This window comes from Sesamum indicum, linkage group LG8 (genome assembly GCF_026168435.1).
Source record: "Sesamum indicum cultivar Baizhima isolate 11 linkage group LG8, ASM2616843v1, whole genome shotgun sequence".
NCBI classification, from domain to species: Eukaryota; Viridiplantae; Streptophyta; class Magnoliopsida; order Lamiales; family Pedaliaceae; genus Sesamum; species Sesamum indicum.
This window is the reverse complement of record NC_142664.1, coordinates 29475251-29500957: the sequence shown is the minus strand read 5'-3', so window position 1 is coordinate 29500957 and position 25707 is coordinate 29475251. Positions and strand designations below refer to the sequence as shown.

The following is a 25707-nucleotide window of genomic DNA, read 5'->3' as shown; positions in this document are numbered from 1 at the left end:
TTACCTGAAATCAAACAGTATGATTTATTCTTTTTATTGTTTTTTTTAATATCCTTCAATTACATAGATTATGTAATCGTGGTTTCTCCATAATCAACTATCATTGTCATGGGACTATGAACTCGGGGACAGGCAGCCGACAAGGCACCCCATTTTTCTGGCAGAAGCAAGGAAATGGTCGACGTCAAATCCATGGAAATGGATCATAATCTCTGTATGTGAGTTAAAACTCAAAAGCGGCATTTTTGAAAACTTTCTCCATTCGAGAAGTAGAAGCAACCTATTATAAAGCACGAATTTTGTATGGCAGGTTGGGCATTTGGTCTAGTGGTATGATTCTCGCTTTGGGTGCGAGAGGTCTCGAGTTCGATTCTCGGAATGCCCCCATAACACACTTTTTATTCCAGCCCCTAATACCGTACTTTTTGCCTATCACCAACAAAGCAAGAAGGGCAAAATACAAGTATACAAAGCACAACAATTCCGTCAAACAGGGCATTTGGTCTAGTGGTATGATTCTCGCTTCGGGTGCGAGAGGTCCCGAGTTCGATTCTCGGAATGCCCCATATCTTATTTCACTTGCATTTTTACCTCGGTTTGATACATTTCAAGTTTCCAACCTACGCAGAAGGCCGGAACTAGATGCCTCAATTGAACATTCCACCACCACATATACAATTCAAACTTGGAAAACAAGCGTCAATCTTATTACAAAAAAGATTTCTTGTTACTTTAAAACTTAAGTGAGAAAAACTCTTTACACTAAATTACCACATAACACGTAACCAGAGATCCAATCGTCGAAGTCCCTCATAACACACTTAAATGCAACTCTATCGAACGTTTCAAGAACCGACTTACAGCATGCAACAACAAACACTCAGAACTCATATTGGGATGTACACAAAAAACCTGTAATCTCAGCCTTCAGCACATCAGTCATGCAACTTAGGTAATTCCATGCTGAATATATCTATAGTGCCATAATGATCTAGTGAAAGTTGCAACACTTTAAGATAGCTAATCAAATTTGCTCGTTAAAACTGTGCAGACAAATACTACCATAGAGTAAATAACTAAACTTTGTAATACCGTTAAAGGTAGTCAGCAGGTTTATCAGCAACTGGGCATTTGGTCTAGTGGTATGATTCTCGCTTTGGGTGCGAGAGGTCCCGAGTTCGATTCTCGGAATGCCCCAACCGATTAGTAAACATAGTCTAGTAGCAACATTTTATTTTTTCCAATTATATTTTCAGGAAACAGAGGACACACCATGACATCATGCATGACAGGAACAAAATATTAAGATCCTAGTTGGCACATATTTGAAGAATAAGCACCCAGTTTAACTGATACATAGGCTAGCTTCACGTGGGATGAGATGTAATTTTTAAACAGCATCTGCTTTTTTGACAATATACTATTCCATTTTCAATCTTTTACAAACAGTAGTTGACCCACTTTTAAGTCTTGTTCTAAACTCCAGCAATTGATGGCTTACAAAGTTGCTCTAAACATCAAACTGATCAGGAAAAAGAGAACAGCAAAAAGGAGGCGGCAGCAGGAAACTCCATAGAAGCAAGCCACTATTGCACTTTCCCTACTTCAACAAAGTCTCTGATTACTTAAAGTAACCAATCAACCATCCAAGACCAGTTAACCTTCCATCTCAGCAAAGATGGATACAGGCTAATAAAGCAGCATGTTAACGACCAGCAAGCTGGGCATTTGGTCTAGTGGTATGATTCTCGCTTCGGGTGCGAGAGGTCCCGAGTTCGATTCTCGGAATGCCCCAATCAAACAAGTAATTTTAAATCCTAAAACTATTTATTTTCAAAGTTTTTGGGCTATTAGGAGAAAATAAGAATGAAAGGCAATTCTATCTTTATGCCATTTGTGTGAGAGAGATCTTCTAAAAGGTACTGCTAAAGATGATGCTCAGGATAAGTCAATTATTACCACAGGTGTAAGACTTAGGTCTGAATGGTAGGTTTAAGCATGAAAAAGATATTAGCAGCAGCAGCAGCACCAACAACCAAAACAATTAATAAAAAAATGGGAATACCATAACTCCAATGCTGTATGTGACAAAGCAAAAATTAAGCATTGGCAGCATCAGAATCAGTGGCAGATCCTGCAAAGGATAAAAATTTCTTAAATAATTATTTATGTTTATATCTAAATAAATGAATAAAAAAAGAGATACTTGATCTTAGATGTAGCCTCTGAATGCAGGAACTGCGTTAATCACCCATAGGGATTGAACAGATCTTGTTTGTTCCAGAAATACAGGACCAAGAGCCTGGTGAAAAGAAGTAAACAAATACAAAACAGTAAATATTTATCAAAGATGCAATATTTACTGGTATGCAGACTTCAAATGCTCCTACTTTACTATACATATTTGGTTTTCATGTTATTTCAACTACAATAATCCATTGCCACTCACCAAGGTGTACATAGCACAGCCACAGATCAAACAACATATGCAACCAAATGGAAAAGCACTCTAATAGACACCAATACAGCAAAATTGCACAACTAGTATCCATGATCCAACCAGAAAGTAAGAAGTTGTAGCCACTCTGTAGCATCTGTTACAGATTTTCTATGTTGGCAATTTAAATGTAGTAGCTAGTTAAAGTTTCAAAACCACAAGTTTTGCCTGTCCGTCTAGAGCTACATGCATCAAAAGTCAAAACACTACGCAAGCAAAATCATCGAGATACTTGCAAGTTGCAACCTAGGGAAGTTGCAACAAAAACTCAAAAAATGTGCCCCTTTTTGCTGAAGTCTCAGCAGATTATTCACATGTTTCATTGAGGTAATGCTAAAAGGGATCCACTGCAGAATTATTCCTTAAGTGGTGACTGCATTTATAATTTTCCCAATATGCCTCATTGCAAAATATTGAGAGATACAAAAAGAATAAATGTTCAAAACAATAACTGTTGGCTTAAGCCACAAACTTAATAACGCAACAAATACAATGAGTAGATAAGATTGGGCATTTGGTCTAGTGGTATGATTCTCGCTTTGGGTGCGAGAGGTCCCGAGTTCGATTCTCGGAATGCCCCAATATTAAAAACTGTTAATGCATTTTCTTGGTTACCTTTTTCTCCTATCATCTATAGGAATGGAACAAATAATTTATGAAACCAAATCAAACTCAGAAACATGTAAATTGTTAATAAAAGAACTAAGAGCATATACAGGCAAGCAATGTCAGCTAGCAAGGAGTCTTGAGTGATACAGAAACATAAATGCACAATAGTACCCTGCCTAAACAGATTTCAGAGTTTAGGTTCCATTTATTTATACCAAGTTTAAAAATTATATAATCCAAAGCCAACCAAGAAACTTAGATATTGTTAGCAAGATCAAATAAAAATATGATGAATAAACAGAGTTTGAGTTGAATACGAGTTAGCAATTAGGTGATAGTATATCAAATATCAAACTACGGAAACTGCTATCTATATTGAAATCCGTCAATAAATTGTAAACAAACTATGAAAGAAAAATGGGTGGAATAAATTAAAAAAACTTTTGCTCATCATAAAATCAAAAGAGAAGCACATTCACTAATAAAACAAAATTGATAAGCCACTTCTGATAACTCACTCAAGAGTAAGGGCATTTCAATCACGAAGTGTAAAAGTGAACATGATATACACATCATTATGATGCTAAAATGAATTGAAGAACTGGGAAGAATGTGACCAATGGCATGTGTTACCCATGCCAGGTGATCGATACAGTTTGAAGAATATCTTCCTATTGAATAATATACTGATCTCTAATTTTCAAAATAGTTAATAATATAAGACACTTATTGCTGAAGTTCCAAAGCAAGGAAACAAAGGAAAGCTGAGTTGATCTCCAAAGGATTTGCCAGTAAACCGTTTGACGAAAACCACAAGTAGTGCATTACTTGTTAAGCTTAGTGGATTGTCTTAGGGTTCAAAGGAGAGCATGCAAAAAATTTATCAACCAACATATGAAACTTGTATCTACACTTAGACTAGGACTACACTTCGAACACAAAATCAAGATGACAAATACAGATGAAGTATAAACGTCTGGGCATTTGGTCTAGTTGTATGATTCTCGCTTGGGTGTGAGAGGTCCTGAGTTAGATTCTCGGAATGCCCCATCTCTTAAAAATGTTAATGCATTTTCTTGATTGTCTTTTCTCCTATTAACTGACTTTTTAATCAACTTACAGAAACCAAAGTCAATTATGAATGGAGCAATCATCATTTGTGAAACCAAATCATATTCAGACACTTGTAAATTGTTAATGAAAGAGCTAGGAACATATACAAGTAGGCGCTGCCAACTAGCCAGCTGTTATAAAAGCTGAGTGATGCGGAAATATAACTGCAACTACTAGCCAAACAGATTTCAGTTTAGGTTCCATTTGTTTATACTGTTCTAAAATTATAAATCCAAACCCAACCAAGAAACTTCTCAGATATTGGTAGCATGATCAGATAAAAATATGATGAATAAATAGTCTAACTTGAATAAGAGTTAGCAATTTGCTGATGCTATACCAGAAATTCAAACTACAGGAAGTGATAAATACACTTAAGTCAGGCAAAATTGTAAGCAAAATATGATCGATAAATGGCGGAAATAAGTTCAGAAAACTTTTGCTCATCATAAAGCCAAAGGAGGACAGTCATTAATAAAAACAAATTTGATAAGCGCATTTCAATCACAAAGTGTAAAATGAACATGATATACACATCATTATGATTCTAAAATGAATCAAAGAACTAGGAAGAATGTGACTAACGGCATATGTTATCCAAGCCAGGAGGTCAACACAGTTCGAAGAATATCTTCCTGTTGAATAATATATTGATTTTTTTTTTTTTCAAAATAGTAAATTAGTAGAAGGCCTGAATATAAGATGTTTGAATGCTGAACTTCCATTGGAAACGGAAAAAGGGAAGCTGCAGTCAAACTCCAAAGGATTTCCAGTAACACGTTTGACAAAAACCACAAGTAGTGCATTCCTTAATGAGCTCATTAGATGGTCTGAGGATTCAATAGAGAGCATGCAAGAACCTAACTCCACAACAACCAACCTAAGAGACTTGTATCTTGACTTAGACTAGAACCACAACTTCTAACACAAAATCAACAGAGTAAATACAGATTAATCATAAACAACTGGGCATTTGGTCTAGTGGTATGATTCTCGCTTTGGGTGCGAGAGGTCCCGAGTTCGATTCTCGGAATGCCCCAGGTTTTTGTTTCTTGTTCATTGACTTTCACAAATGACATGTGTTTGTCTGTTTTTTTCTTCCCATTTTTTTCCCCCTCCACCACTTTACTTTCACCTTAACTACTTCATAGTTCATATAATAATAATATATTTAACAGTTCAATTACTTCATAATAACACAGCATATCACAAAATAAACTACGATCCTCATTGATTTGATTGCTGAACTTCTGTTGGCACGGGAAAAGGGGGAAGCTACAGTCAAACTCCAAAGGATTTCCAGTAACACATTTGACAAAATCCACAAGTAGTGCATTCCTTAATGAGCTCATTAGATTGCCTGAGGGTTCAAAGGAGAGCATGCAAGAACCTAAGTACACAACAACCAACCTAAGAGACTAGTATCTAGACTTGGACTTGAACCACAACTTTTTATACAAAACCAACACAGCAAATACAGATTAAGCAAAAATGACTGGGCATTTGGTCTAGTGGTATGATTCTCGCTTTGGGTGCAAGAGGTGCCGAGTTAGATTCTTGGAATGCCCCAGTGCTTATTTCTTGTTATTGAATTTCACAAGAATACTCTGTTTTTTTGTTCCCATTTTTCCATTTTTCTCCTCAGCCGCTTCTTTCGTCCTAACTACTTCCTAGTTCACATAATGATAATACATTTAACAGTTCAATCACTTCACAATAACACGGAGTATCACAAAATAAACTATGATCCTCACTTAACTACTTTTTAAATAAGCACAGAATAAAGAAAATGACTAAGCAAGTGACATATACTATTAATTAAAGCAGCAGCCATCTCTATACTTCAAATTCAAAGAATTAACAGAGAACCCATGTTCTGAATTAATTAAGAACTGCCAGACGACGGGCAATCAATTCCTCAAAAGCTATTACCCAATAAAATACTGTGTGCGCTCAGATAGTCAAGACCATATAAAGTCCAAACAGTAACTTAGTATTAAACAGTAACAGCAGAAAATTGTTAAATAAATCAGCAAGCAAATCAACGATACAGCTCGCCAATGTCAGAATCATCAGTATTACGAATATAAAATTAAACATCATGTGAATCTTCCATTAACATAAACACTGAAACTGAACTGGGTCTCAATCGACTAGAGTGAAAATACTTCCTTTCTTCGCAGGAAACTGTTCCCACTCAGTTCGGCATGCGAAAGTTAAAGGAAATATGGTGAAAGGAAAAAGCAAATTTGAGAACTTGTTTCGTTTTTAGAGAGAGGGGGAAATAGCTCACCAGCGGCCGTGAGAGCGCAATGGCGGCAAAAGACGAAAGTGGCGGTAGGGAATGTTTGCGAACGAGGAGCGTCGTTTAGTTTACCGTTGTTAGGGTGTCAAGGGACTTTCCACTTGAAATGATATTACTACCTTTTTTTTTTTTAATATACTTAGTTGTAATCGCATGCCACTGTTGCGAGCATATAATAAATAATTTATAATATTTAAATTATAATATAATTAATAGTAAATATATAAATTAATATTATTATATTTTAAAATAAACAAAGAAAAGAAATTGAATTTAATTGTATTATTGGCACAGGAAAAATACAATTTACCCCTGTAATAAAGGAAATATGCAAAAAACCTTCAGTAAAAATATAGCAATTTTTTTCGTTGTATTTTGATATGTTTTTTATGCTTTTCTTTGCTTTGAGCCTACATACTATAACTCCTACCTTTATGTAGCAACTTTAGTATAAAGAAACCCCTACATTTCATACTTATGGTATTACTTAATGTCAATATCTCTCTTGTACACAAAATTCGGGCAATAACACTATCTTTTACACTTATTTATATGTTTTTATCTTCTAACTTTAATTGAACCATTTTTCGCTTTAAGAGGACCGAGCACCACCTTTTTTGCCTGCATCATCGGTACAATATGTGGAAATACAGGACTAAGACATGTCGATAGAAGCTACCAACACCGATGCTAACACCTCCTCAGATACTTCATTTGGGAGGATCGTCCCCTAACATTGGAGGACCCCCAACAAATAATTATTGTCTCCATCTTGGGTCTAACTTCGGCGGCCCCATTATTATCATTACCTAGTGCTAATGTCTCTACTAACGTAACTTTAATATGTAGGGGACATTGTGCTGGCAGAAGGCAGGATGACATGCCCCTGCATGCAATTCCCCCATCGATTGGAGAGCGCACATTAGTAGGTTTCAAGAGGAACTCCTAAACATGCAGAAAGGCATGTCTTAAGGATCCCATTGGGAGAGAAAGATGGCAGCCTTTTTAACGAAAAAACCCTGATGTATGAGCTTCCTTTAGGGAGTATTTACATGGTTGATAAGAAAATAGATGGAAAGGTGTGAGGAAATTCACTTAAGCACATTCAAGACAATCTGTGCCACAGATTATCAGATATGTGGTTTGGTAAAAATCAAGAGACTTCCAACTTAACTTTGGAGAAAAATTAAATATGGTCATTATAATATTTCTCTGATAATTAATTGTAAAAATGGTAGGAAAAAAATTGAAAAGAAAAAAACTGAGAATTCAAATGCCGTGAGGTGAGGATTTTTCCCTTTCATTGTGTACGCTTTCATTTTTCATACACCCGACATTTTGGTTGTGTGAATTAAAATAAGTAATATAACATAGCTAATTCTTTTAATTTAGAGTTCGTGCTCTCGTATATTAAAAAAAGAATAATATCTATATCAAAATTTAATTTTGATGGAAGCCATGATTAAAAATAACCCGTTTATTATTTGATACTACAAAATTATATAATTTTTTTTTGTTTTATTTCAACTTTTATGTAAGACTTTTGTAGGTATATGAAGCATTGAAAATACCATGCAACATATTTTATAAGTGGATGGGGATTTTGTCTCACTTATTTCATTTCAGGGGCAAATTCCTAATTTGGTGTGTTTTCATGGAATATTTTATAGTTAGTCCTTTCTTGAGTTGTTTCTTGTAATTTTGATATTATCAACGCACTTATTTGTCATTCTCGTAAGCCGATGTCCTTATGTGTAAATCTCATCTCGGCTCCGCACGATTATTGGATTATATATTTATTTTTCGCGCGTCGTTCCCCTTCTAATTCTTCCCCTCCAAAATCTCCCTTCCTCCGATTGAATTCAAATGCATATTACCAAAATTTAAACCCTCTGCTAACATTTTTGAATAATCCGAGAATCCCAATTGAAACAGTCGAGAGAATCAGAAAAGATAAAATAAATGGAGGAAAGTGAAAAATCAAGTACCGAGAATGATCCCGCACGGCCGTGGCAATCTTATAACACTGTCTACACTATCGCCAAAGCAGGTAGTGATTACTGTACCATTTCGGCCAGTTTACTAGATTTAGGTTTATCTTCTGATTCTGTTTCCTAGAAGGTTTTATTATGTTATTCTTTGATTAAGTTTCGGGGTTGTTGGTTTGTGTTAGGGATGGAAGGGGTGGACAAGGAAAAAGTGCAGAGGATAGTTTATGAGATGAGCAAAGGGTCCAAGTATTTCGAGAATGAGGAAAAGAAAGAAGTTTACATGAAGCAGAAAATCGAGAGTATGCGGGCGCAGCTTGCCAAGCTTACTGCGGTGGATATATCACGGTATCAGAAGGTATGAATCAGCCCCGAGTGAAAACAGACAAAAAGAAAGAATCAAACCAACTAGTTTATTGTGTTTAGAAATTTTCTGATCTTTGTGCCTTAACATGATTTCCGTAGATTGGGTCGGATTCAAGTGTTGCTTCAATAGTTATTATAATTACTGTCAGCATTGCTAATGTCATTGCTATATAATCAGGCTGATGATTTATTTTAAATGGGAATCGACTGGATAGTGGATTGTGATGTAGGGAGGGGGAGATTAGACGCAAGAAGGAAAGAAAGAATAAAAATGACAAGAAATGGAAAGATTAAACAGGTCTTTCATGTAATCTGTCCTACCAAATAGATATACGTAAGGTCTAATTGATATCTAAATATAATTTACAGTTTGCTGATAAAAGGATTGTCGAATTAGAAGCCACACGTGATCTGTCAAGGATTTGGCTACATGTGGATATGGATGCTTTCTATGCGGCTGTTGAAACACTTTCTGATCCTTCTCTAAAAGGCAAGCCAATGGCGGTTGGTAGCATGTCTATGATCTCGACAGCTAATTATGAGGTTGGTGGGGCTGGACTGTGACATTAATGATTAATCATGAAGGCTTTTCTGTTTAGCTTATAGCATAGCTTGGCAAGTACAACGATATTTTGATGCACTGTTATAATCTTATCTATTTGTTTGCCTTTGATGAGGCATAATTATTTTTTTGCAGGCACGAAAATTTGGGGTTAGAGCTGCAATGCCTGGATTTATTGCACGTAAATTGTGTCCCAAACTGATTTTTGTTCCAACAGACTTCAAAAAGTACACTTATTATAGTGATTTAACAAGACAAGGTTAGAAACTACAATTTCCTCTGGGCTTCGTTGATATGGAATATATTATTTTTCTGAATACCATGGCGCTTGTTTGCATTTAGTTTTCCAGAGATATGATCCCAACTTCTTGGCTGCAAGTTTGGATGAGGCATACCTAGATATAACAAACTTCTGCAATGAAAAAGGAATGACTGGTGCAGAAGTATGTTAGAACATGAACTATGATGCAATCAGAAATTCATTTAATTCTTTGCACATTTTACTTTAATTTTCTATCTGTAGTTTTTCTGTTTTTCTTGTCTTATTCACAGGCTGTAGTTGTCATTAATGCTTGATAATTATTCCTTTTTTTAAGGTGGCTGAAGAGCTCAGAGAAAGTGTCCACAAGGAGACTGGGCTCACATGTAGTGCTGGAGTAGCACCAAATCGCTTGCTTGCTAAGGTTTTGAAACTTTATGCTGAACTACTTCGTTAAGTGTTTTTTTACATTTTTCACCATTAATTTACACATAACACGACTGGTTCCTGGATCTCATATGATTCTCGTCTCTTAAAATTGCTCTTTGACTTCGTGTTTTAGAGTTGTTGTATACTCCACAGACTTTAATGATAAGCTGTCTACCTCTGTGAACTGAAAGAAAAATATCTAGAACTTGGCCTATCTCTTGCCTAAATAGGCTTTAAGCTTCTTCTACATTAGCAGCAAACCTAACATGATAAGAGCAAATGCAAGTTTTTATCACGCACTCATGTCCATTTTGTATTTTTATGCCTATCTGCTCGTTTGCAGAAATTGATTTGTAGATCATATTTCACTGTGAAGTTTTTATCTGGTTAAAATTGTGTGATATAAGGGAAAAAGTATCTACCAAGATTTAATATATCTCCAGATCATGGTTAAAGTTGTTAGGCAGGATTATAACATTGGCTACATATATTGTTAACCTTTATTTTATAAATGTTACATTTACCTAATATGTGTGAGAGACAATTAGATCTTCATCTGTTACTTTCGGTTAACGTCTGCAGTTAAGTTTTATTATTTTGAAGTCTGTATTTTCTTCCTTTAATCAGGTTTGTTCAGACATCAATAAGCCAAATGGCCAATTTGTGTTACCAAATGAGCGCATGGCTGTCATGACATTTATATCCTCGTTACCTATAAGAAAGGTGCTTTTCAAAATGCTTATTCATACACATGTCATGGCTTTTCCATTTTATTATGGGTAAGTTGCTTGTTTCAAATTCACACATCCTTTTTCCTTACACTGAAGAACTCTATTTGTAGATTGGGGGTATTGGTAAGGTCACTGAAAATATTTTGAAGGGAATTTTTGGAATCACGACATGTGAGGAAATGCTGCAAAAAAGTAATTTCATCTGCGCACTGTTCTCTCGGACATCTGCAGGTTTGTGCCAAAATACTGGTAATCTCTTTTCAGTAATATTGAAGTCGAAATGGATTTCTTGGAGAACCTGCACAAGAATTGCTGAAGATGAGAATCACTAGATATATGAATTATCCACATGAGTTTTTTGTCAATAGTTCTGAGATACTATTGTCTGACTTCTTTTTTTATAATACTGTAGAATTTCTTAAGCTGCTCAGTTTGCACATTACATGATGCAACTTGATTAGAATGAGATTGAGTTACCTACTTTTTCATAGGGTATTCTATTATTTTCGTATATCAATCGCTATGGAAATATTAATGACCAATTGCTTCTTTTTGCAGACTTTTTCTTGTCTGTCGGTTTGGGTCTTGGGAGGACAGATACTCCTCAAGTGACCCAAAGAAAAAGTATGAGTAATGAGAGAACATTTTCACCTACTGATGATGAGGCATTATTTCTCCAGAAATTAGGTAACAGATAGAAATGCTCAGCCAGTTTTGATTATTTCATCAGTCTTAGTTATGCTACTCCTTTTCTCTCCTATAAATTATGCGATTCTTGCTTTATGTAATATGTCTGTCTTTTAGCAATTGCATTCTGGGGTATGAACATTATACTAACATGAGTTGGATACATGAATCTTTAGTTAACAGGTGCTGGTGCTGTCTGGTATATCATGTGAAATGTAATGTAAAAATATTTTCATCTGCTGTTGACTTATAATCCTAAAATTAATTCAGGAAAAATCTGTTTGCAGTGGATCTTTCAGAAAATCTTGCCTCTGACTTGAAGAAAGAAGGCCTTTGTGGAAGAACATTGACATTAAAGTTGAAAACATCGTGTTTTGAGGTAATATGTGATGCATTACTGCACTCTTGGGCCTTTGAACTCTCTTTGTAGAGACTGTTTCCACGTGTATTTTTTGCTAAAAGTTCTTTTTCTTGTCTTTCAAATATAAGTTACTGAGATGATCATGAGCATTAAATGGCGATGAATAGTGATTGGTTTTCTGTTTGTTGAGTGGTCAACCTGCTGAATTGTATTTTATTTTGATCTGTATGCTTCAACTTCACTGGGTTAGGGAAGGGTTTCTTGGACTTTGGTTGGCCGCTTATATTTGCAAAACGATATCCCTGATTCAAACCCCTGGCACTAAACCTTTACCAGAAAGGAGTTGAAACATCAAATGCCTGGGTCATCTGGAGCTGAGATTCTCTGGGTGTTCTCCTGCAAAATAGTTGAATAGCATAATGGTTACTCTCAGGGTTCTGTTTACCCGTTTCTGGTTTTAGACCAGTCAAGCTGGTTGATTTTATTGGCCATGCAGCCGAAACTTGGAATTTGATGTCTATAATTCCTCTTCTTGACACACTTATCCCAATATTCCTGACTGAGTTTGGGGGATATATTTTGTTGGCATGCTTATTGATACAACTTGAATACTCAGGTACGAACTCGAGCAGTGACTCTGCCAGACAATATTTGCTCAAGTGAGGATATACTGAAACATGCCACAAAGCTTCTTAAGGCTGAACTTCCGGCATCACTTAGACTGATGGGTAGGTCAGCTGAGTATGATTTGTTTCTTCTTTTTCAGAAAAATTGCTATGATGTGTGAACTGTTATTCTAGTTCCTTACATTTTTATGACCTTGTGCACCTCCGGGACTGATGGAATCTTCTTACATACTAGCCACTCTGACATTTATGAGCTCTCGATGATTAAAAGCATGGTTTTCTCTAGTGTTTAGACTATGGTCATTTCATTAGTATAGTAGCAATGTAGCATATCTTGGAGCAGTAAACTGTTCCTGTTTTTCTGAAATATTTTTCAAAATGTTAATAGTAATATGATTCCATTTTCTTTGTTATTTCATTAAATCACATAGCCTGCCTGAGGTTCTTGATGGCCTAACTCCTCATTATATTTCAGCATAGTTCTAAAGTTTTATAATTGGATGTTGTTCTAGTTGAAATTACTATTCTTATCTGAACTTGCCCGTTTTGTTTTTTTTTTTTGTTTTTCATAAAACAACAATACTATTTATCTTCATTTTTAACACTGTTGTTTAGTACAGATGTTTGAGCCTTGAATTCTTTTCTATTTTTAGGACTGCGAATGTCACACTTCAATGAAAGCAAGAAAGGTGTTGCAAGTGACCCTAAACAAAGAACACTTTCCAACTTCATAGTCACAGAGGATGCCTCAGGAAGAGTTTCAGAGTCGAATATTTATGATGATAATACTTTATCCATCGACAGAGAGACCAGTTTCTCTAGCGATGCACATGCGCCATGTGAATCATTTGATTTTATGGATACCCATCAAATGTTGGATGTTGATCCCACTGACAAAAGGCATGGCCGCGATGAAGCAGAAACTGGGGCAAGTTTTGATCTCCAGATTGATGATTTCAGAGATGTGTACAATTTGGTTCTTTCTTTGGCATTGAAACTTGGATAACTTCACTATCTTACTTTGTGGAAAAGATTTCCTGCTGATAGGCAAAAAAGTGATCACTTACATTGTACTCCAGAAAAAAAACTTTTTGTTTATTCCTTTTTTTCGTGTTGTTTAGGTTGATAACCATGATGTGGTGAGAGATGCAGCGAATCCACCATATCCAATTGGGGCTGGTGAAGTAGTGGTAAGAGATTCATCTCCTGGGCTGTTAGAAGAAACCAGCCTGGATCTATTAGGAAGAGTAGTCAGCTGCACTGATGAAGAGCCAGCTTCTTTGTTAAACCCGAAAGAACCCTTCTTTTGGTTGAATGATTACCAATGTTCTGTATGTGGGATCGAACTGCCTCCCAGTTTTGTTGAGGAAAGACAAGAGCATTTCGATTTTCATCTTGCTGAGAGGCTGCAAGATGAGGAATCAAACAACCTTAACAGAGTTCTCAAGCCGAAGCAAAGGTGAATATTTGTTCAAATAGCTTTATCATGAGTACAGGCTAACCTTTCGATCTCCCCCCTTGCCCTTGTTAAATAAGATTCCACAATCTAAATAGCTGTATACTTGTACCAGGTTCACCCACAAGGATCAAGTGAGCGAGAGTCGGCAGAGAAAGAAGCAGAAAGCATCTCCTTCAGACGGTAAGCACATTCCAATTGATATGTTCTTTGCAAAAACCAGTCAAAATTTTTGATACTATCCAGTTACAATTTATTTGTTTTATGTGTAACACAAGTGCATCATTATGATTGTTTAAGCCTGTCCCTTGTATATGTCCGAGAACTGCATTGCATGATGAACCCATCGCAATAAAATAATTTTACTGTTGTACTTATTTCAATTATCATTTTCCGTATCTATAAAAAATGTTTGTTTCTTTCAACTTCTCTTTTTCTGTAACTTGTATGAGTTCAGTTTGTTATTTCATTTCATGTTCCTGCATTGATTATTTAAGGATGTACTGGATTATTGACTTCTGTCTTGATTTAATGGTATAATTATTGCTTCTCTTTTTCTTTAAAAAAAAAAACAAAAAACTTGAATATTCATGACATTGTTCTTGGTTGGGGTCTTTATTCATTATTTTTCCCCTCTTTAACAATGAAAAGTGCAGGTACAATAAGTAGTTGTCTTGTCAAATTCTGTCGTACAAACTGCACTAACTAAAGCAGATCCCCCTAGACCACTCTGATTGCAGATATTTATGCAAGAACTTGGATCGTTTAAATCGCAGGGTCGACCATGTAGACCAAACGAGCAGTCTTTTCCTTGACCCAAACAACCTGCATTCAACCAATACAAATTGCAGAAAAAAAGTGTTAGAGACTAATAAATTGCTCATGTACTTTAGGTTATAACCAATGAAACTATTAAAATATAGGAACGGTACTAGAAAAATTTCATACCCGAAATCAGAGTGAAATAGAATATGAGAACCAAAATGGACGCCGTGGGCTTTGCCATATTCAATGTTTAAACTATTCGTATCTTCTGATCAATTTTTTAATTGCTAATGACAAAGAAATCCTTGTTGCATGCCATGCTTATTTATACTTCTAATGTTGCTCATAATCTAAACTAGATTTCTTATTTACCACAAAGTAGTATATGTAAGGTTTCTGAAATCCTTGAACTCAATTTTGGATTAAGGATGTTATTGATATCTCATAAAAATCTTTGACCTTTTTCTTTTTGATGGATTCATAAAAAACTTTGACTTAAACATTGTGCTTCGATATCTCTACTTCCAGGACGCATGCGCACGCGCACACACAGACACAAGTCTGTCGAGTAAGACATTCAAGACATCTAGAATTAACAGAGGCTACCTATAATCAGGAGGCAGTATGAATTGGGGAAAGTTTTTAATCGATTTCATAAAATCAAATTAATTATAGCAAGTGAGATATGTATGTCATGTAATTGGTATTATTTTGAATTGTACACAATAATATAATAAGTATACTACATTTGCTATATAATTAATTCAAATTTTGATCATATTTAGTCTAGATTAGAATTTCTCATGAAATTGGAGCATTATCGCCTTTACCAGTGCTAGAAAAGAGGCATTAGTCACAATAGAAATAGCAGCGGCCGGCCACGTCTGGATCTTAGGCATGAACTGCGATTTGCCTACGCACAGCATATGGTACGTTGCCGCACAACCTGTTGTTTCCAAAAACTACATCTACATATACATATAATGTCGATGATACTAAAATTTGCTATGAAATAATATCTTCATAATTTTTGCCTACACTTTGGGTGGGGTGGGGTTCGTCAATTATTTAACGTAGTCTATTTAGTGATATTTTGCCACTAAATTTATTGTTTTGTTATATTCTAATTAAATGCAGTTGTGGATGGTGGGAAATAATAAAAAAAATATTAGAGTTACATAAGTTCCTTGCGATTACTAAAATAATTTGAAAAAATATTACATACTTTGCACATATAATATTTAAGGGTAATGTATGAAAAAAAATATCACATGTATAATGGTGACTGATCCTGAGTAGACCCACAAAATTGTAGCAGATCCATCCCCTGACACCAAACCTTCAAAGATCAAATGGAAGCATGATCTTTATGATGAGTATCGAGGCCAATAGGAGTCGTCCAACCCCAAAGAACGATGAAGACCAAGTTTCAAACACTGAAGCTCTCTTGGCTTCTTAAGTATTATTATTCAGTAGCTTTATCTGCTGATAGCATGTAGTGAAAAAAAAAACAATATTACTACCTCTTTTCAGCAGCATAGTTGGTTGTTTCTTTACTTGTGCATCCCGTTTGAAATATGGATTATGTGTTCTTTTTGTATGTCTAGGAATCAGATAATGGTTCTTTTTTGCTTGGCTTGGTTGCTGGAAGAAACATTGACCTACAATTGCCCAGAATATCAGCCTTTCTTTTAACTCGTTATCTGTTTTGGCGGATCCATGACTGGAAAATACAATTTCTTCTCTCTGTTTCCATAATGCATACGGCATACCAATAAACAATACGATAAAACATGTCATACAATTGTTCAAAAGAAAACAACTGACATATAAATCCACAAGCTCCTTGCAATTAAAAGGTTAGGTTGGGGTTGAATAATAAACAACCTACAGCTAATTGTGTTTTTTTTTTATTTATTTATTAAGAAAGAAATAAAGGTTCATTCAAATACAGATCAACCTAAAAGTTGCTAATCTGACAATACCATGATATTTTTTGTGATTGCAGAACATTTGCTGCTGCATTGTAGTTCCGAGCGTACCGCAAACAAGTATCGTGATTTGATGGAACATGACTGTCAAACCTTTTTCTCTAAGTTTGATGCACCTATTCTAGGAGTTAATAAAAGAAACCAAATTTCTTTTAGCATAAGCTAAGTAACACCTGAGGGTTACAGGATTAGGTCAACATAGATTAGAACCCCAAACAGCAGCAAGAAGTTGTTTTACATCTTTTGCTTATAAACTTGAGAGCAAATGTGGACATCAAGACAGATGCTTTTCATCCACAACTCTTAAGGCAACAGCAGCTAAATTCATAACTTGTCCAGTGTATTGCTAGTTCTTCAAGAGGGAAGTTAATTCCATTGTAATATACTGCAGTCTTCACGTAAGACAATATCAAAAATGTTATCCAGCAGCCATATTTCATGCATAATGGCACAAGAACAAATAAAGGTATAAATGCAAATTGTCTGACCTGAAAAATCAAATATGAAGATCTTCAATGTCAGTTAAGTGGTCTGCACTACTACGGGACCTCTTATCCAGCTTACTAACAACCAGCTGACCACATGCACCACTTATGTCTTGACCCATTTGCTTACGGACTGTTGTTCGGATGTTATAAGTGCCTCTAAGTATTCTCTGGAATATTGTCACTTTCACATGGCTGCTGGTTTTATAAGAACTTAGAGAGCCAATTGGATTAAAAGGAATCAAGTTCACAACCTGCAGTCGATATCAAAGATTGAATTGGATCTATGTATGAGATGCCTTAAAATCAACCTCTTAAATTTAGCACATAGAGCAAATGCTGCACTTCAAATCTTACCACTTGAAATGTCTCTAGCAATTTGCCAAGCAGGTGGGCATGCTGCTCCTCATCATTCACGCCATCAAGCATTATGTACTCGATAAATATTTTCTGCTGACTACAGAAATACCAAATGAGATACTCTGTCCATCTCCCAGGGACAATAAAAACATGCTCATGAATGACTGCGAAACCATAATCTGGACAAATAATGTAAATGCAGTTCAAAGAAAAAAAATTACCAGACCTGCTAGTTTGATATTCTCGCAATGTATTCATTAGTCTTTCCAAAGGGAAAGCCCTTGCAGCAGGCATTATCTGACAGCGGATATCTTGTACTGGCGCATGCAGTGACACTGCAAGGTTCAAGTTTGGTATATCTCTCTGCAGCTTGCTAATAGCATGGATCACACCAACCTGTGCATAATTTTGCACATCGTTCATGATCAAGCAGATCATTAACAAAATTTAAGATAATCTATAACCAGAAGGAGAAAGTGTTACTTCCCATACAAATAGGAGGAAGAACTACAAAGGTTAATATAATAAGCAACAAAAACATGCTACTTGCGAAATAAAAGTAAAAAAAGAAGGCGTCTAGCATGGAACAAATATGTCATTCACCGTTGAGACAGTAATTTTCTTTGGTGACAGCTGAAATGGAGGAGCAGTCATGACTCTGATAGCTTCCACCACCGCAGAGTAATTGTTTAGTGGCTCTCCCATTCCCTGTCACAACAAATAATCATTAGAACTAACCAACAATCCAAGTTCATGACCACCACAGCAGTAACATCAGTTACAAACGTGAGAATCTTTTTTGACTTTTGAAGGATAAGTAAAAACCTTACTGAAGCAATGGCTTCAGCAACCTATTCCAGTTTGCAGAAAAGACAAAATAATTCTACAGGGCATTATTTTGTGTGAACTTCAATATCATTCTTGTTCAAATACAGAGAATACGGTGCTTAATCCAATAGAAGATTTGTTAACCAAAAAGTTGACTTCAAACAGATCAAACATTTAATGAAACTCTAACAAGGAAAAGAACGCAATTCTCTATCATTTGGCCTTTACTTTACCTCTGTGAACAAGTGTCTAAAAGAATTATATATTGCCATGGAATATTTAAACAAGCAAGGGTGTTTTGGATCAACATGGCTACGCGATATCAGTTTATGCTGGATATGCTTATTATATTCCTTATCATAGAATCACTGGAAGCCAGATAACTGCAATAGAGCATGTCATAATAATAGTTTGTCCAGCTATCAAACTCAATCTTACATATCAGTTTAGACTGTAGTTTGAAATAGGTTGCTTTTAAACTGAATTTAGAAAATATGACCGAACACATCCATAACGATGTTAATAATGAAAAAAATTCAAGCCAACATTGAAAATGCATGCAACTTCAAATGATTCTAACATATTCTCAATACTTGAAATTGTTTGGCTAGGATAATTATCAAGTTTACAATTAATTAACTAATAAAGCCCTAAATAATTCAATAACATACTGATATACAGTCTACGACATTGGAAGAGAGAGATTACAATACCATAAAAACAACATTTCGAATGGATGATATGCGAGAAGCATGCACTAATTGTTCCAGAATTTCTCCTGATGAAAGATTGCTTTTAAATCCCATACTTCCTGTTGCGCAAAAGTTGCAACCCATTTTGCAGCCAACCTAAACTCACAAAGAAAGTAAGAACCCAGTTATTAAAATATTCAAGTATTCAGAATAAATTAGTGATGATATGTTTGACCAGTACTGGAGCATCTCCTACCTGAGAGGATATGCACAGGGTTGACCTAGGGCCACCAGGACGAGGCTTTCCATCATATTTACCCAATCGGGTATCATATCTCATTATCACAGCCTCCACAAATTCTTCATTCTGGCCAAAAAAAGATGATAGTTGTAAGTATGGCCAGAATACAAATATTACATCATAACACCATCAACAGGGAACCCACCCAACTCCCCACCCTGAAACAATGTCTTTCCCTGGCAACAGAAAATGGTGTCCTTTAAACCATCAAACAGATCATTACATACTAAATCCTTAGACACTTAAGTTCCTTGGAAGAAGAGGTGGACAAGGTGGGTTGGGACCCCCTCTATTCTAAATAAATGGTAAGTTCTCTACTTGATAGCTTTAGCTCTTGATCACTCTATTAACGTATAATTAATCGAAAAGCAGCAAATATAGAGAAGCGTTCATATAAAACACAACCACTTGCAAGAAAACTTAAAACCAACCTTCTGTTCAAAAACGCAAATCCCCACATTCCGCACTCAAATTGTAAAATCACAAGAGATTTCGATAATTACCGCCGATATAACAATCGATCCCAGTTACCTGTAGTTTGATGAGGAGCTTAGTAGTGACCCCGTCAGAAGAATCTACGGCGGAATGAAGAGTTGAAGTGCAGGGTTTGAACTTGGAATTGAGGAGAGTATAAGCTGCGGAAGGCAACGACGGGATTTCATCCCATCGGCAATGAGGATTTAGCAAGACGTGCTTCCAGACGAGTGGAACGAAATTAGGGTTTACACCGGCGCTCTGAAACTCGGATTTAATGGCGGAAGCATCGAACACCGATTTGTATGCCATCGGCGAAAGTTAATCCAATTTTGCAGTTTAAAGGGTTTCTATTTTTTGTCTCCACATATTGGTATTTGTTGGGTGTTTGCAAACTAGTGGCATCATCATTAGATTTACAACTTTAATCAATAACCTATTTATATATATTATTTTTTTTGGTATAATTATAGAAATATTCTCAAACCATCCAAAATAAATAAATAAATATTTTGTGTAATAGTATTAATGTTGTTTGGATGAATGATATCATGTATGGATAGATTTAAGAAAAGGGGGAAAATGCAATTTACCAACAATTTGAGAAATGAGTAAATAAATTACTCAATGTGTCTAGGAAAAAGAAGTAAATTGTCCCTTTATATAAATCATATATAGATGCGTAATTTGTTTTATTTTTTGGAACACGGGGTATTTTGTAATTCTTTTTTTATAGTGGGGTATTTATTCGTTTCACATATATATTTTTAAGAAAATAATGTTTACGATCTTTATGAAATGCATATATATTTTTTTTAAAAAACTATGAATAATGTTTATGTAGAAACATTATGAATGCATCAAGGCCAAACACAATTACTTAATAAACTTATTAGTTAATTATTGTTAAAAAAATTAATATCAACAATAAGATGGAATTTTACTATATATTACTACTTAACTATATATAAACTAAAACATACATGATAGGAAAAAGAATTAGAGAAATGTAAGAAATAATTTGACAAGTAAACTAAACATATCTCTCTAGATATATATAGATTTTAAACTTATAGTTCTTTTATTTAATTATAAAAATTTCAATTTACCACTTAAAACAATAAAAAATAATATTGTTGAATTTGGATAAGTTGGGATGGAGATGATGATGATGATGATATTCATGGTTTTAGCGTAATTGCATGGGAAAGAAGAAAAGAGAGAATTGTTGGGTTTGACCGGTATTCCTGCCTTTTAGTGGCTCTTTTCTTGTTACTTTGCTGAAAATTCTCGTTACTTTCATGCATCCATCCCTCTCCTCCTCTTCTTTTGGATCCCACAAACCTCCCATATAGCCTATTGCATTATTTCCGTTGGATTTTTTTATTGCTTTTAGACAAATTTGAAACCCTGATCAAGTGGAATCTTGACAACAACACTTGGAATTTAGAACCCAAAATCTTTATTTTCATCTTCTGTTTTCCCTCGTTGGGTATCGATCGGTGCGCATTCAACAACTGGATGTAGTGGGTTGATTTTATATATTATTTTCAAGAAACCTACCTGTACACATGGTTAAAATGGCTTCTTTAAAGAATGGGGTTCTCTTGAAGCTTCTTGAGGACATGAAAATGGAAGACATTGCGTTGGATGATGATCCGAAGCCGGTGTTGTTGCAAATCAGGAGCATAATCCCTGTACTGGAAGAAGGTGATTTATGGCCTAACAGAGGATTTTTCCTCAAGGTTTCTGATTTGTCGCATGCATTCTATGTTTCCCTGACTGATCAACAGAATGAGATGATTCTTGGGAACAAATTGAAACTCGGGCAGTTTATATATGTAGAGAAATTGGAGAAGGCAGAGCCTGCTCCATTGATGAAAGGGGTGACACCGGTTCCAGGCTGGCGCCCCTGTGAAGGAACTCCTGTAGATATTATTCCACCACCGAATTTGGTGAAGCTTCTTGAAGCATCTGGGGTTGATTCAGTTGTTGAGAAAGGTGTGATCTTGGAGAAAAAGATTTCAAAGCCTCAATCCATTTCAAGAAAGTTGATCCGGGGCACTTCTGGTTCTGAATCATCTATTAAAAGAAATGAAAGATTGAAGGGTGGGTATGAGGGGAGGCGTCGCTCTTTGAGCGCCTCAAAACCTCGTCGGAGCGAAGTCAGTTTTGCGTTAAAAGCAGAAGATTTTGAGAAAGTCAGTTCACCTGATGAACGTAGGCTGAGCTCTGTTGATAATGATAGTGATGGAGATAGTGTGATATTGTCGTCCTCATCAGCACAAATGGCAAAGAGAAGAAGCTGGACCGAGTCAGAAATTATGGGAGTCAAGGAAATTTTTGATTCTTCAGTAGTCAATCATGAAATTAAGCTGCCACCTCGGAGCCGTAGTGCAAATGTTAGTTTCTCAAACTTTTATCTAGTTCATTAAACTGCTTTCTTTCAATGATAATGATATATGTAGGACTTACTATGTGGTAATGGAGGAAGTATAATGGCATTTAGACTAGAAAGGTTTATAGTAAGCCTACATTTTAAAGTTTAAACCATCAAAGTTCTATACTTAGATCTTCGAGTCGATCAACAAAAACTACATAAGGTTTATATACCAAACCTCACCTCAACAGGGTTTTAAGATTGCTCATTTGAGGAAGAGATTTGAGTGTTGTATTAGTTAAAGTGGCATGGAATCTGGAGAAGGCCTCAAAAAGATGTGGATGGTTTTCCCTCTTGTCTGATGAAAAGAAGTTTGTAATGCTTGATAGATAGTATCGGCATCAATTGCTGGGATTTGTTTTTTTTTTCTTTTGATAATTTTAGTTATAATTTGCTGAGTTGTATTTCATTAGATTCCAGCTTATTCATGTTGGCAAACCTCTTTCTTGTGTTATTGGTATCAACAGGTTTCACCTATTCGTTCTGTTGGGTACGACAGCTCTGATGATAATTCGAGTTCAACAACAACAAGAAGGGCTTCATCAGTGGGTTCAGCAAAGAGATTAACCAAGAATTCCAGCAAAAGCCAAACGCCTGCAACGAAGATCAATAATGTGCAGATACCGAATTCATTATGCAGTTTACACGAAAGAAAAGGGGCAGAAACTGGAATATCATGGAACTCCCTTCCACCAAATTTAGTGAAGTTTGGCAAGGTATTATCATAATATCATCAGAAACACCATGTTTAAATATACTTGTTTCAAGTTATGATTTTTCCAGCTTCACAAAGGCCAGAAAAACATGTATGAAATAATATCTTATATATGTATTTACGAACAAATTAACATGAAGAATCTTAGTGAGTAATGCATCTAGCATCTCCTTCGTTTAACAATGGCATGTAAGTGATCGTACTATTTACAGACCATGTAAAATGAAGATTTTTTTCCTTAATTGCAGGAGGTCATAAGGCAAAGAGACATTGCTCTGTCTGCTGCTGCTGATGCTCTCCAAGAGGCTTGTGCTTCAGAAAGATTGCTCAGCTCCTTAAGGTGAGGAAATACATGCTCATGAATATTTTGAGTCTATATATTTGGCAAAAATGAACAGAATGTTGAGTGAATTTCTTGTTTAAAATTTTTGGTAATTACTGTTATATTATGATCTAATCGAACATCCTAAGATGAATTAGCAGTATGGGAGATTTTAACAGACCGCTTAGGGAACCGTTAAAATTAAACGCTTATCCAGTAGGTGAAAAGCTAGCTGTTGGTAGAGGCAAAATTTTATTTCCTTATATACTTGGGAGTGCAGAGTCCTGCACTAGGCCATGACGGTTGCTGTCCCAATAAGTGTCATGTGTTGGATAGTTAGTCCTTGGCTAGTTACATTAGATGGTGCTGGTAATGAATGCCATATGTTGTGGCATTTTAAGTCTTGATGCCCTACGTTTGTGAATGTGACTTATCTAGGTAGAGTTTGGTATAAGATTTTCAATTAGCATATTTCAAACTTGATAATCTTTTTATTGGAATGTATCTAAGCGATAACTGAGTTGGATTGACAAAATTATGCGACGTCATATAACCTATACTTGTCTTTCTCTTCTTGGGAACTGACTATGGTGATATTATCATGACTTGAACATCAGAAGAGCACAATTACAACCTTTTACCTTCTGTTACAACTCTCTTCCCTTGTGTTGAGTATCAATACTCTCTCCCTTCTGCATTTTCTTACCTTTAAACTTTGTACCATATATCCGGAAGATGTCTTCATTTTTCAACTAATGTTCATCGTTATTCAGTAGCTCACAAGTTTTTAAAAACCTTCAGGCTTACACTTCTGGCCATCTTTTGTGCAGTACATTGTCACAGTTTCCCCTGGGCGAAGGAGAAGATCTTCAGCCATATGTCGATAAGTTTTTTGAACTTCAACACGACTTAGCTCGTACTAGATTGATAATGCAGTCTCTGACAAGCATAAGTCCACTTAGAACCCAAGAAAGCGTTTCCTGCACCACCAATTCTGTCAAGGAAACACTGACTGTCGCCCTTGAAAGAAAGAGAAATGCAGTTGCATGGATAAAATCTGCTGTGGCTGTTGATCTTTCCCCGTCCTCCGCTCCAAATTTTCCCTCAACTAATTCCATGGAAACCACAAACAGCCTGAAGAAAACCAGCCCATCAAGCCGTAGCAATAAACCAAAAGGTGCTTGTATCATTAAAAAGGATAGGAGCAGTGCTGATATCACTGTTCTACTGGCTTCTGACAAAGGAGATTGCCAGGGTGAATGGACTAGTGGAAGTACTCTACCTGCAGCTGCCGACTTGGCTGCGTCTCTGCAGGATGAATGTAGAAAGTTGTTCTTGAGTTACGTTGAAAAATACCTCGACGAACTTGAGCAAAAAAGCTTGTCAATGCAATCCGACAGTCAGATTGCAGCGATGATGTATAAGGTCAAAATGGTGAATGACTGCCTGGATGTGATTGTGAACATAGAGGGCAATCCTCAGGAAGGAGGAAGAGGCGGTTGTGCTTACTTGGAAGACTCTGAAGCTGAAGCTTACCGGAGGGTAAGGAATAAAATCTATGGGATCCTATTGAAGCACGTCGAGAGGACTGCCATGGTTCTCGAACGTTTGAACGGATCTACGTGATTATCAACGAAACCACAATGCCTAGATGTCTCTAGATCATGAGGTACAGTAATTAGTTACTCGTACTCAGAGGATGAAACGAGATTACAACGTAAACGGAGAATGTTATCAACAGATTGTGCTGGTAATCTTCTTGGAAGAAACACATTTCCATTAATCTAGGACGTCTGGTGTTGTTTATGCTGTTGATTCATTACCGGGATATGTGATGTACATAGAATGTAAGCTATATGATCGTAATACACTCAATTACTCGCTGCGTGTTCGTTTGCCAACAGTGGAATATTGAATTGTCCATTCATTTCAATTTAAATTTTCTTATTCTTATTATTATAATTATCATATCAAAAAAGGAAAATAGGACCACATCGTAGTATATAAATGCTGTGGTAGGTAGTGAACGTGGTTAGGTGATCCTTACTTCCATAATAAATTACCCCTAGACAGTGAAATAGGGTAAATTATCATTGTTTTTTCTAAATTTGATATAATTATAAATATCTTTTTTTATTATTTGAAATAATCAGTGATTTTATCTTTGGGGTCTTTATATATTTGATTATGTTTTTGGTACAATAAAAATATTAATAATTTCAGTTCAAATCAACAGCATGTCTTCAAAATTATAAACTGTTGCTTATAAGGTACTTACAAAATTACCCATTAATTCATAGAAAGAATCAAACCCCACAATTACACGATTGAAGATGGTTATTCTT

The 25707-nt window shown here is 35.8% G+C and overlaps 3 protein-coding genes, 1 long non-coding RNA gene and 6 other non-coding genes across 12 annotated transcripts; 8 read left to right on the top strand and 2 right to left on the bottom strand.

Moving 5' to 3' along the window:
• The first annotated feature begins 313 nt into the window (after positions 1 to 313).
• Positions 314 to 385, top strand: TRNAP-UGG (transfer RNA proline (anticodon UGG)). The gene has a single exon. It is a non-coding gene; the product is annotated as a tRNA-Pro (tRNA).
• Positions 386 to 493: 108 nt separating this feature from the next.
• TRNAP-CGG (transfer RNA proline (anticodon CGG)) lies at positions 494 to 565 on the top strand. The gene has a single exon. It is a non-coding gene; the product is annotated as a tRNA-Pro (tRNA).
• A 560-nt stretch (positions 566 to 1125) lies between these two features.
• TRNAP-UGG (transfer RNA proline (anticodon UGG)) lies at positions 1126 to 1197 on the top strand. The gene has a single exon. It is a non-coding gene; the product is annotated as a tRNA-Pro (tRNA).
• A 525-nt stretch (positions 1198 to 1722) lies between these two features.
• On the top strand, positions 1723 to 1794 carry TRNAP-CGG (transfer RNA proline (anticodon CGG)). The gene has a single exon. It is a non-coding gene; the product is annotated as a tRNA-Pro (tRNA).
• A 141-nt stretch (positions 1795 to 1935) lies between these two features.
• LOC110012410 (uncharacterized) lies at positions 1936 to 6630 on the bottom strand. Its single transcript, XR_002287591.2, has 3 exons — positions 6513 to 6630; positions 2207 to 2302; positions 1936 to 2134 (listed from the first exon to the last, which is right to left on the bottom strand). It is a non-coding gene; the product is annotated as an uncharacterized LOC110012410 (long non-coding RNA).
• On the top strand, positions 3006 to 3077 carry TRNAP-UGG (transfer RNA proline (anticodon UGG)). The gene has a single exon. It is a non-coding gene; the product is annotated as a tRNA-Pro (tRNA).
• TRNAP-UGG (transfer RNA proline (anticodon UGG)) lies at positions 5187 to 5258 on the top strand. The gene has a single exon. It is a non-coding gene; the product is annotated as a tRNA-Pro (tRNA).
• A 1657-nt stretch (positions 6631 to 8287) lies between the features above and the next one.
• Positions 8288 to 16399, top strand: LOC105169381 (DNA/RNA polymerases superfamily protein). Of its 2 annotated transcripts, XM_088883685.1 has the most exons (15): positions 8288 to 8574; positions 8698 to 8870; positions 9248 to 9421; positions 9576 to 9699; positions 9783 to 9883; positions 10037 to 10123; positions 10756 to 10851; positions 10970 to 11090; positions 11418 to 11546; positions 11834 to 11925; positions 12524 to 12635; positions 13187 to 13509; positions 13655 to 13992; positions 14105 to 14172; positions 16073 to 16399. In XM_088883685.1, exons 1-15 carry the CDS (start codon positions 8487 to 8489, stop codon positions 16144 to 16146), a joined length of 2100 nt encoding a protein of 699 aa, XP_088739811.1. In that variant the 5' UTR covers positions 8288 to 8486; the 3' UTR covers positions 16147 to 16399. The 2 variants fall into 2 exon arrangements, with proteins under 2 accessions (XP_088739811.1, XP_088739812.1); XM_088883686.1 differs by lacking the exon at positions 16073 to 16399 and having other exon boundaries at positions 8290 to 8574; positions 14105 to 14372.
• Positions 16400 to 16642: 243 nt separating this feature from the next.
• On the bottom strand, positions 16643 to 20296 carry LOC105169382 (Radical SAM superfamily protein). 2 transcript variants are annotated; one of them, XM_011089775.3, is made up of 8 exons: positions 19943 to 20296; positions 19367 to 19477; positions 19132 to 19266; positions 18194 to 18298; positions 17817 to 17986; positions 17588 to 17687; positions 17234 to 17484; positions 16643 to 17130 (listed from the first exon to the last, which is right to left on the bottom strand). In XM_011089775.3, the coding sequence occupies exons 1-7, from the start codon at positions 20195 to 20197 to the stop codon at positions 17242 to 17244; spliced, it is 1119 nt and encodes a 372-aa protein (XP_011088077.1). In that variant the 5' UTR covers positions 20198 to 20296; the 3' UTR covers positions 16643 to 17130; positions 17234 to 17241. The 2 variants fall into 2 exon arrangements, with proteins under 2 accessions (XP_011088077.1, XP_011088076.1); XM_011089774.3 differs by having other exon boundaries at positions 16643 to 17137; positions 19943 to 20295.
• A 707-nt stretch (positions 20297 to 21003) lies between these two features.
• Positions 21004 to 25278, top strand: LOC105169379 (protein CORTICAL MICROTUBULE DISORDERING 6). Its single transcript, XM_011089769.3, has 4 exons — positions 21004 to 22287; positions 22793 to 23041; positions 23289 to 23380; positions 24193 to 25278. The coding sequence occupies exons 1-4, from the start codon at positions 21457 to 21459 to the stop codon at positions 24986 to 24988; spliced, it is 1968 nt and encodes a 655-aa protein (XP_011088071.1). The 5' UTR covers positions 21004 to 21456; the 3' UTR covers positions 24989 to 25278.
• The last annotated feature ends 429 nt before the right edge of the window (positions 25279 to 25707 follow it).